The following is a 12138-nucleotide window of genomic DNA, read 5'->3' on the forward strand; positions in this document are numbered from 1 at the left end:
CGCATTTTCTGCTGCGAATTTTCCCAAGTAACAAGTGCCTTTTTGCATGTCGTAGGATCCTTTTATCGTTGTCATAGAATGATCCCTCTTATATCCTACTATACCGTATACAAGCTAGATTGTGACTCCTGATGTGATAAATTGATTGGGCGGGCGCTAACTGGGGTGATAAATACTTCGTTGCTTGTTTATCTTTATTGTGCTGATTTACGCCAGTATCTCGATAATGATGTTTGACTCGTGTATATCCTTTTACTTGGTCCGCCCTTTCTGCTACCCGATCTGACTTTAGGACGATTCGTCAAAATTACAAAATGAAACCCTCTCTATCCTTTGCTTGTGGCTCCTTGCCAGTCTATCGTAGCTTTGTTATTTTTGTCCTCTATTTGCAACGCAAGGTACCTTGGAAGGCTATTTATTGTCATAGCGGCCGGCCCGCAGTGGTTGTAGGCAGACGCTGTGTACCATGTCTCTGATAAATAAAGGTTTTCAAAAAAAAAAAAAAAAAAAAAAGAAGAATCATCAAAGTAGTGTGATAATTTAGAAATTGATTAACAATATCATTTTGCGCTAGGGCAATTTTCCCTCTGGGGCCATGAATTGAATTTGAGTTTTATATTTTTTAACGAGTAGATAATTGGCTAAAATCCGTCCAGATCTGTTAGCATTAAAAAAAATTGGCTTTAGATTTGGAGAGTTGAATACCGGCTCTTCTGCTAAGAATGGAATTAAATTCATATATACGTTTTTGTAATTTCAACCTATATTGAGGGTCATTAGAAGTAATAAAAAGCCTTTTAAATTTTGCAATTTGCCTATCCAATTCTTCAATTCTTACATTAAAAGTTTTATTTTCATGTGCCATGAGAGAAATAGAAGCACCTCTAATATAAGCTTTAAAAGCATCCCATCTATTCACCAGGGATTTAGAACCTTCTGGGTTAAGACAAAAGTAATCCTGAAGAGCATCTAAGATTTTCAGTTTGTTTTGTTTATTGAGAACAATACCATTATTCATTCTCCATCTGGACTGTGTTTTAACATTTTGAGAACATTGCAAAACAAAAGATATTAAAGCATGATCCGATATATCAATATTACCAATATTAGGAGTAACCACATAATTAATTAATTGTCTGGAAATTAGTAAATAATCAAGTCTTGAATGTGAGTTACATGGGTTAGAGAATTTTTTTTTTTAAATCTGTAGGAAAATGTAATCGCCAAATATCAATCAATTTTGTAGTTTTAAGGAAAGATTTAAAAGTTAGAAAAGCTTTTGGAGGTCGAAATTTAGTGAGAGAAGATCTATCCAATAAAGGATGAGCAATAAGGTTGAAGTCTCCTCCAACCATAAGAGGAACGTTACCTAACTTGAGAACTTCAGTAGTTAAATTAGACCAAAACGTAGGATCATCAGCAGTTGGACCATAAACATTAAGTAAAAATATAACAGATTCATACATTTTAATTTTAATAATGACATATCTACCTTATAAATCTGATGATTTACCTAAAATTTGACAATGTAGTCTTTTAGCAAAAAGAATAGCAACACCTTTTTTCCTACCTTTAGCAGGAGAAGAGACAATGGTATCAACTCATTTTATTTCATATAATCTAATACTTTATCTTCAATATGTGTTTTCCTGAATAAAACCAATATCTGCTTTCAATGTCCTAAATAATCTAAAATCTTTGTACGTTTTACAGAATGTCCCAAAACCTTGACATTTAAAGAGATTATTTTAACATTATGAACATTAGCCATAATAAAATAAAGAGTAAAAAGAAATAAGATTTAAGACGAGGAGAAAAAGTTGAAGAAAGATATGGAAAATATTAGTTCTAGAAAATTGTATAAGGAAAAGGAGAGAAAAGAGAAAAGACAAACAAATATTAAAAAGGCGACCTAAATAAACATTAATAACAGATTTGAAACGTGCACGCACTTTACAAGCATGACCGGACTGGAGGAGAAATTGTTGTTTCCTCTTATTATTAGGATTTTCCGCAATTTTATTCTCCATTTTTATTATAAAACTGAAAGGTGTAAATAAATGCTAAGTACAGGAAAATGAGATAAACGCAGCAAAAATTGCTTCAAGGAAAAAGCTGATGCAGCAGCTAAAACAGACTGTGGGGGTGGTTATGCCAAAGCCAGGCTCTGTGCTCTGCCCCCGGACAGGAAATCTGGGCAGTACTTTAAAGCAGAGCTCGAAGCTGAACCAGGAGGAAGAAAAACACCACTTTCGATGTCCTGAACACCAAGAAAATGTTGGAAATGTTTTTAATTCTGTTCCTTGTGAGACGATGACAGCACTTCAAAGTACCTGCTAGTGTTGTAGTTCCCATGTGAGACAATTCAGATAAATCTACAATAGGGCTGATGGAACACCTTTATTTGCTTGCTTCGTTGATTGAGTAAAACAAAATCCATTTACACAATCATGAACAATTTTCCAAATAAAATTCTGTTGGCGCCAATGGAAGTGAGAGAATGGACTACTTGCCATAAAGGGTTATAAACTCTTCTGGTTAAAATGCAAGCTGTGAAGTCCTGGATACCAGACAGCAAACAAAAGAGTGACCCCTGGCTATTAAAGTTCTGTCTTGACTTCCTCATTGTGGTCTGACGCTGGAGATACAAAACCTTGGAATTCTTTTAATTAGATAATCAAAGCTATCCTGTAACCCTGTCAACAGTTGTGTAGACATTTTTCATGATTTGTGGATTTTTCTAGCTATCAGAATAGTTAGCCAAACGACCAGGCGTATAATTTGAGCTGACTGTCGTTTCTTGTATATTTACTTGAGGTTTGAGTCATTAAATCTTTTGTTTCTACTGCTTTGTTGGTGAATTAGAGGGCTGTATGTGAGTACGGGCTTGGTGAATAATGTTTTATATAGTGATTTATTAAATAACTGGGAAACTCACAGTTAAAGGAAAACACGTTGATTTACATATTGCTATTTGAATTCAGCAAATAAGGATGAATTGGAAGGATAATATGTAAATATCACACATTGCCTAGTGAAAGGTGCATATTTCAACCATAAGATAGAATTAAGTTAGATAAATTGGATCCTTTAGACAAGAGAGACATTGGTTGGTTTTCATTTACGTTTTACTCGTATAAAACCTATATTAATTGTAATCAAAGATTTATTGATGATGTAAATGATTCTAAACCTCCCAAAGTTCATAGCATTCTCTCAGAAATTCAAGCGATGTATATTTTTCTTTGGAATTTCTTTCTCCTAACAATTCATTTCTCTCCTCTTTCTATCTTCTCTCTCATCTTTTTCTCCCTATTCTCCTTTATCACCTGATAAAACAATATGTTTATATTTTGGTGCCTTTTATTGTCATCAGACATCACTTTTGCATAATTAATTAATTGGTTTAAAAAAAAAAAATCTTTGCGTTCTCATTGTGATATTACTATGGAAAATTCATCTTGTTTCTTTTTTATTGCATGTTACGTATATGCAATAAAATATATAAAACTCATTTAGACTACAAAAGTGTTGACTTAAAAGAGCATTCCTCAGTTTCTCAGCAGTTGGAGAAAAGGCTAGCACCCAATATTTTTGCTGGACCATTCGCTCTCTAATGTAACAAAGACAGATTGAGCTTTTTCCTTTGTCTTTGGAGTCGTTCATACTTTTCCTGAGGCTAAGGAGTTGAATCTAGCTGCATTTCTCCTTCATTGCTTCGGGTGTCCTATACTCTCTTGAAGTCATACAGATGGATTCAGATCTGCTTTGGCCTGGCTTTAGATTAGCCCATGACTTCTTAAAGATGTACTTGGACCTAGATCCGCTTTCCTCATAGTTTAGGTTATTTCACTTTATTTTCAATGGCATAGAAACATATTGTTTTTGTATTATCTGGCTTTGGAATGATCCACACACTGTTTGGGAATAGAGGCAGCAGCGTAGCGAGGATGCCAGGGCCCTGGTGCAACCAGTAAAAACTGCCCCTTTGACTGCTGTCAGCATAGAAAAAAACAACAATTATCAGGGCTCAATGGGCCCCTTGGGGTCATTGGCCCCCCAGTGAAACTGCCCCTGTATAAAGGTGGGCCTAGTTCTGCTTGTACCTTTGTCTTAGACTGGTGCATTCTTTCTTTGAGCCCCACACTTTTTAATGCTTACATGGCTCCCCTTGAGGATGTTGTAAAGCCGTTTGGCATTAAATCAATAATGTATGCTGATGACACCCAGCTGGTCGTCTCCCTTAACCAGGCTGACAACGCCTTGTCCAATCTGAGCAGCTGTCTGGAGAAGGTGCACCAATGGATGTGCGAATCAAGGCTAAAACTAAATGGGGAGAAATCGGAAATACTCCTCTTAGGAACCTCCAACAAAATTCCCACTTCCCTTCCTTGGCCACCATGCATGGGAACACCACCCATTCCCAAGTCCGAAGTCAAGAGTTTAGGGATATGGCTTGACCAGGATCTAAGTTTCAAAACTCAGGCGAGAAAAACGGCGGGAACCTGCTTCGGCCTGATAAAAATGGCTCCAAAGATTTTACATCTACTTCCGCTCCAGTCCAGGAAACTCTTGCTGCAGGGGCTTGTGAACTCCAGACTGGACTATGGAAATGTCCTGTATCTGGGGGCCCCAGCCTCGGTGATCCATAGACTTCAATGCGCACAGAACGCGGCGGCGAGAATCCTCACAGGAACTTCAACGAGGAATTTGGCCAAACCAGCTCTCAGAAGTCTGCACTGGCTGCCAGTAAAGGAGAGGGTCAATTTTAAGATCCTGTGCATTACTCACAGAATTTTGCACAATGAAGGCCCTCCCATTCTCAGGACACTGGTGACTCAACAACAGTCAAGTCGTCAACTAAGATCCAACTCTCTTTCCCTCGCCAATGTCCCTAGAATTAGGAAGGCCAGAACAGGCGGCCGCCTGTTCTCCTATAACGCTCCTAGACTGTGGAACGCCCTTCCTCTTTCCCTGAGGCAAGAACATAACCACCTCAGGTTTAGGAAACGCCTAAAAACCCTACTTTTCCCTTGAGTTCGCCTTCCTGACCATTCCTTCCCTCAGTACCGTGGTCTTTTTCTCAGCGCCGGGATGCCTTAGGGTAGCTGTGCGCTCTAGAAAACATAAAATCAAATCAAATCAAATCAAATCATAAACCTGCATACTTTGAGGGTGCAGAGGTAATTGTAGGTCACTCTTTTCACTTGTCTCAGGACGCGTTCTCTTCTCTTTCACATTGTTATGCTTTTTTTTGCTTTGACTCGTTTGATGCACTCTTTATGACGTCTTTCCATTATCTGCCACAGGTTGCCTATGGGAGCACAGAAAACAGCCCTGTCACCTTCCTGGGATTTCCATATGATGATTTCTTCCGGAAAACACAGACTGTTGGCGCCATCGCGCCCCACACTGAGGTAATGCTGCTTGCCAGACTCCCCGTTTATGGTGCAGTGCTGTGCACTTTTTGACTGCCTTGCATGGCCCGCTTGCATCCTTGTTTCCCTGTGCCCTAACATCTGTAATACTTATGCAAATGCCACCAAAACAAAGCACTCACTTCTTCTGGGTCAGCCCGCGCCCCGCTAGCCGATGAAAGATTGATTCACTTTTAGCCCACCAGCAGCAGCGCTGTGTGTCATGACTTTGGTGTTGGGAGCATCAAATCGCGGCCCACAGTGGCCATAAGGGGGACACAGATGGTTAACCATGGCCAGCCATTGGGTGCAATTCTCAAGTGAGACTGCATATGGAGTCCTAGGAACCCACTTGCCGGACTCTCTTGTGTACCCCAATGTAAAGAATACACTGGGCTTCTCCTGATGGACATCTTTCTACTTGCAGGGCCAGGCAGACTCCTTCCCTCTGTCAGCAGGCATGTACATTTCTAGACAATATGCAGACCCTCCACTCCTCCAACACAAAATACAGAAGTTAGGCAAAGTCTCCTCACTTTTGGGAGACTGGCTGTCAGCAAACAGCAACCCAAATAACACAGCAATCTTTTAGGTACCTTGTGAAACGCGTCCTTCCATGGTCATGTAGATCTTCTAAATGGAACTAAGTGGGTGGTTTAGATTTCAATTTTATACATATTTTATAGGTAGGACATGTGGATCCACTGTCTAAAATTTCAGAACATATTTGGGGTCCTTCAGTTTCAAGTGTCCTTTTTAGGCTGATCACCAGACATAGCCTTTGTGAAAAGTAATGCACTGAAGTTTCCAAGCTGGAGCACCCACTATATAGGCACAATGAAGTGAGTTTCTGGCATCAGCCTTCCTAAAGCAGTAATCAGGTGTAGGCAAACGGGCAGGGTTGACCTAGAAATGTCTTCCCCTTAACGAAACAGAGGAACTATAGTCTTACCCCTCCCCCCTACCATCAGCCAAATGGTAATGTTTAGGAAGAACTAATCAACTTCCCATGATGGCAAAGCAAAAAACATAAAGCATGGGGGGCTTACAACTTTGGAATTTACATCTTAAGCTCCTGCATCCATTTCCTCCCAAGGACAAGATGTAGCAGTGGCTAGAGATAGCATTGAAAAAGGGCAAGAAACAAACTGCTGATAGTAGCATGACACTCCAGCTTCCTTGACATCCTGTCAGTAGACCGACCTGGCCTAAAACTTCATCAACTAAGACAAAGTGTATGTTTCTAAAAGTAGGCTTGCCTTCATTCACCTAACTTCAGTGTCTGGCTCTCCACCCTCAAGCCACAGGAAGGCAGTCAATGCAGATCCACTGTTTGGGGAAGCTGTCCTCATCCTCCATCTTGTGCCATACCAAACCAGGGACATTCTCAGAGGCAGTGCCTCCAGATACCTAGCATAATTGTCCATCACAACAAAGATATAGTTGATGCCGGATGTGGAGGTGGGTCAAATTGCCCAACAGTGTCAATTCTTAGCCACTCAAAAGAAACATCTACAACCGACTCTGGCACTAATGGTACCTTGATCTTACCTTCAGACTTCTTCAACATTGTATCTTTCATAGATTCACATGACTATTGGATTGGGAATCTCTGATAACTTTAAATAGCAGTAAACTGTGTTAAAAAGGCCATAGTCCCAACAACGTTTAGTAGTATATTCACTTTTTTAAAACACCTGAAATTTTAACCAGTGAGGTGTTAGTGCTGAGCTGTCTGCTCTACCTAGAAATCACCAAAACTCAGACTCTTACTGCATGTTGTGTTTGAGGGATTCACAGAGGAGAGCCCTGCTCTGACCTTACATTGGCTACATTGTGCCTTCTGCTTGATTTTCCCTGGACTTCAGCCAGACCTAACTTCGATTTTCACAAGCTGCGAGTTATTTTAGGGAGTTTGCAAAGTTTTTGGTCTTCTGGTCTAGAGGGGCGCTGTCACTATAGCAGGGTCCTGCTTGGATCTACACAGATGATCCAGAAAATCAATCCATTTATTGTCTTTATCTGTCTCATAAGGTATCTCACTGTTACATCTTTAACACTTCCCCTCCCCAAAACTCTTAAGCAAGAGAAAGGAGCTTAACTCCATATCTACTGAAAAAAATCATTTTGCCCTTACCGAAAGGATACCCCCCTCATCTGGGAGTGAGTCAGTGTAAAATGGTTCCTTCGAGCTCTTATATGATGGTGATGTAAAAACCGATACATGGGGAGCTTCCTTATCTGGAATTTATATCAAAAGTGCCTCCATCCATTTCCTCCCAAGGACAAGAACATGCCTTTGTCAGAGATGGCATTGAAAAAAGGCCAGAAACAAATGCTGAAAATAGCATGCAAATCCAGCTTCCCTTACATCCGGTCAGAAGTTCCTCCTAAATCTTCACCAACAAAGACTCTACAACATAATCATAGAAGCACCCACCATAAATGACCACCTCGCCTGCAAAGCATTCGGGCAGTGCCAGTTGCTGTCATAGAAGATCCCATCAGAGACATTACTGATGGTGACACATTCAATGGTCAGGCCCTCATCAACGGCGACAACAAAGGATTTAAACATTCCAAAAACTGATTCCTCAAATGCAGCATCTCTAGGGTGCGTCCAGACAGCACTGTTTAGAGTACACAGCGATGGATCCTTAATGCTCGCCACAGATCACTGGATGCTTCAAATAGTGCAGTCTGGACACACTCTGGAATTCATAGAAAAGCCTCCAAATCATCTACCTGATGATTTGTGAGAATTCAACAACAAAAAATTCTACTCCTTTTAAAAGGAGCAATAAAGAAGGTGTCGACATCCTAAAGAAATATGGACGTATGTTCCATATTCTTGATGGTCAGGATAAAATCAGGGGATTGGAAACTTTTTCTAAAACTCTGGGGGTCAAACTAGTATCTGAAGAACCAACCCTTTCAGATGGTTACTCCACAGGAAGTCCTTATGATGCTTCAGTAACCTTCTCTCTCCAGACCTTCATAAAGCTCACTTTCATGTCCCAATGAACCTGAACCGCAGGCAGTATCTCTGATTCTCCGTGGCAGCATTACCAATTCAAAGCACTTCCTTTCTGAATAATGTCAGCTCCCTAGATAAAGTTCCTATCCCATGTGGCTGTCTCCTTATGCAGACGAGTGCACCAGTGTTACCCAAATCCAGACAACTGTCTCCATCAGAGGAAGAGGCATGTAACTCCACAAGCATTGCTTCAACCATTTCTACAAGTTGGGTCTACACTGAAAACTCACATATCATCTATCTTCTCAGGAGCAAAGTTACAATGTTTAGGAGCTATCCTGGAGACGCAAGTCGGGAAATCATTGCCTTCAGCAGAACTAGTGGTGAAACTGCAAACCTTGGCAAAGACTTTTTGTTCCAAGGAGGCAGTCCCAGTGTGATCTTAGAAATCATTGCTAGACTTAATGTCATCATACATCAGTTTAGTGCCCATCTGTAGGTTGTGGAAGAGGTCTGTACGGCAAGCACTGGATAATGCAAGAGAAGCAATAGTATCTTGGAACTATATAATGCTGATATGGAGAATGTTCAAACAAACCCTGCCCTGCTGAAGATTCCCAAGAAATCTCAGTGCAGGCTTTCCATCCCAACCCAATATGGACAGGCTAACAATGACAGTGGGTGCATCAATGGAAGCATGGGAAACCCATATGCAAGAATTGTCTACAAGAGGTCTTTAGCTAGAAGTGGAAAAGTCACTCAACATAAACATTGTGGGGCTGCATGTCATCAGGTTAGGTCTACAAGCATACCTCTTGAGACGTGCAGTCCAAGCCTTGTTGAACAAGACAAGCAAGACAGCTTCAAAGTATTACCTCACCAAACAAGGTGCCAGGTGTTATTGTCTCTGTCACAACAGTCACTAATTCTGAGGGGCCAGGCCACAGTGAACTTAGTAGGTATTGCAGTGGAACGTCTTCCAGGAGTCTAGAACAACTAAGCAGATTCACTTACTTGCCGCCTCTGAAACTTCCATGAGTGGGATCTCCACCAAGATCAACTGATCTTCTGAAAAGGGTGTAATCCATATCTAGACTTATGCTTTACAGTGCAAAGCAAGAAATGCCAATCCTACACCAGCATGTACTGGTATAACTGGGATCCAAAGGTGATGCCTTCTCAATGACATGACTGCATGTCTTTGTTTATGCCTTTCAGCAGTTTCCCCTTATTCTCAGGACACCGAGTAAAGGCAAGGCAGATCACTGGTCCTAGATTCTGATGGCCCCAGTCTGGTCCTGCCAATTCTGGTACTGAGACCTGTTGAGACCCTCACAGTGTCCACCAATACCGCTCAAGATCCAACCTAGGCTCTTTTCCAGAAACAACAGGCAAATAGTTTCCCACAACCTAAAGTCATTCTGCCTGGGAACTTCATGATCACTTAGCGTTCAACATTTTTAGAGAGATTGGCGCAAAACCAAGCACTTGCTGCAATAAATATTTATATGGATAATGGAAACACTTCTGTATGTGGCACAAGGACAAATAACTCAATCAGATATTGATATAACCCCATTAAATGCTGCCATGCTCACTTTACCTGGCCAAAAATGGTCTCAGATGCTCACCAGTGGAGTCCATTTTGCCACCATGTCGATGTTTAGAAGAATTCACAAATCATCATTGTTAGTCTCCCACAGAATCGTCATTGGATTCACAAAGACACATTTTAGGGTCACTCATCTGAGGTGCCATTCGGTGCCTTGGCTGTTAAATACAGGGCTTAGTGAGTTGATGATGCCTCCTTTTGAGCCAATTAATACAGCACTTCTGAAATGCATCCTATGGAAGATTGTGCAGTTCCTGGCTCTCACTTCTGCAAAGAGACCTGCCGAATTCCAAGCCTTTACCTTCTTTTTATGACAGACAGTCATCTTACGCACCAAACCAAATTCATACCCAAAGTCCCATTAGACTTTCACTTTAAGAAACTTAGTTTTTCAGTCCTTTTCCCCAACCCATCCACATTAGCTGAAAAGTCTTAGCAATTACTGAAATCCATAGGTGCACCCGTCTCTACATAGAAAGAAGTAAATACTTTTGTATTATTTCTATCCTTTGCCCATCCAGGCATAGGCCATCTATTGTCCAAACAGGAAATTGCCCATTGATTGTCATCCTTGATCACCTTTTTGCCACCCTAGGGCTACCCACCCATGTAAAGGCAGAGAGAGGGAGGCAACAGTTGTGTTCTACACTAACGTACCTTTTAAAGATATTTACCACACAGCGATTTGGAAAATCAGGTATATTTCCACCAAGCGCTTTTGCCTTGATATCAGTGCAGCAGCCAACTCTTCAGTGGGTCAAGCAGTTTTATGCAACCTGTTTCAGTAAAAGAGAGCCTGCTTCCGCTTTCTTCAAATTCAGTGTGCTGCTTGCTGTTTGATTCAAACTATGGAATCTATGGAAGATCCAATGCTACATACATAGATTCCCATTCAGAGACTCATTATCTATTACTTGTATCCTTCACACTTGTGCTATGAATTGTGACCTATTGTGGCTTCTTGGGATTGCAAGCTCAGTGCTTGAACCTAATTCACTGAAGCTTGGATTATTTCAACTAAGCGAATGTGCTACTAAACAATCACTGTTGTTGGGCCTAGGGTCATGTTAACACTGTTTACTTCTATTTAAAGTTATCAGTGATTCCCCGACCTGATGATGGGAAATTACTCAAGCATGTGAATCTATGAAAGAAACCAACTCTGGAGAACTAGCGTTACAGAAAAGTTCTTGATTTCTTACAACTCATTTTGCCAGTGGGACAGGTTCTACAGAATCTCTTGGTGTATCTGCACATCCTTGGCCAGTAGAACAGAGTTCAGCCACCTATCCTGGATCTTTCTTATGCCCAGGTGTCCTGCTAAGGACAGTAGGTGGGCCAATGATAGTGCACTAAGGAAACTACTAACTGCATGCTAGCTCCTGGCCCTGTTTCAAGTGTCTAATTATCCTTTCAACAGAGGCGATGGACGCCACAGCTTGTGCCTTCACAGTCTGCCCTGATCTGCTCACTATGTTTCTCTGGTGTTTACCTGAGACTGATGTACAGCTGGTGCACTGGTCAACCCTGCAGATGTGGTCCAAGTCAAATAGGCTCCTGGTACTAAACCAGGGACAATCAAATCATTGCTTACCAGATATCCACCACCTTGCATCTCTCACACCTCTACACTGATCATGGGCATCTTGCCATGGAATTCTCCCTCAAATTGAGCAGGTGGTTACTCAGTGTCATCCCCATGGCTACCAAGCTGGCACCAGGGAGAATATCCTCTGGTTTGAGAAACTGCCTCACACCTATAGTCACATAAGCCTTTGTATTCCTCGGGTCAGAAACCTTCCTCCCAGTGATACTAGCCTGAATGTTTTTAAGGGCATCAAGGTCCCTCTCCCAAATGTCCATTGTTACTATGTTGAGTGTGAAGCTGGAACGGGGTCTTTAACCTGACAGTCTCTTTTGTAATTTCCCATCTTGTGCCAAGTGATTACTTAGGGATTGGAAGAACTTTCCCACCCTCCCTTCTCCTTGTGTTCCTACCTTGTCCTTACCCTTTGGTTTGGAACCAAGCTGTTGGGAGTTCCTTCCTTCCTTTGGCTTAAACCCATGCTGCTTCAGCCGGTTTTTAATCCGGTTAGCTAATACTGCAAGTGTCTCTGGGTCCTTCTTTTGTG

The 12138-nt window shown here is 41.3% G+C and overlaps 1 protein-coding gene across 1 annotated transcript in view; it reads left to right on the plus strand.

Moving 5' to 3' along the window:
* Window positions 1–12138, plus strand: part of ACSF2 (acyl-CoA synthetase family member 2) — a 652634-nt gene that overhangs the window by 591316 nt on the left and 49180 nt on the right. The window contains exon 11 of the mRNA XM_086930824.1: window positions 5310–5417. Within this exon, the coding sequence (XP_086786950.1) occupies window positions 5310–5417 (108 nt within the window). The remainder of the gene's footprint in view (window positions 1–5309; window positions 5418–12138) is intronic.

Source organism: Lissotriton vulgaris, chromosome 7, assembly GCF_964263255.1.
Source record: "Lissotriton vulgaris chromosome 7, aLisVul1.2, whole genome shotgun sequence".
NCBI lineage: Eukaryota > Metazoa > Chordata > Amphibia > Caudata > Salamandridae > Lissotriton > Lissotriton vulgaris.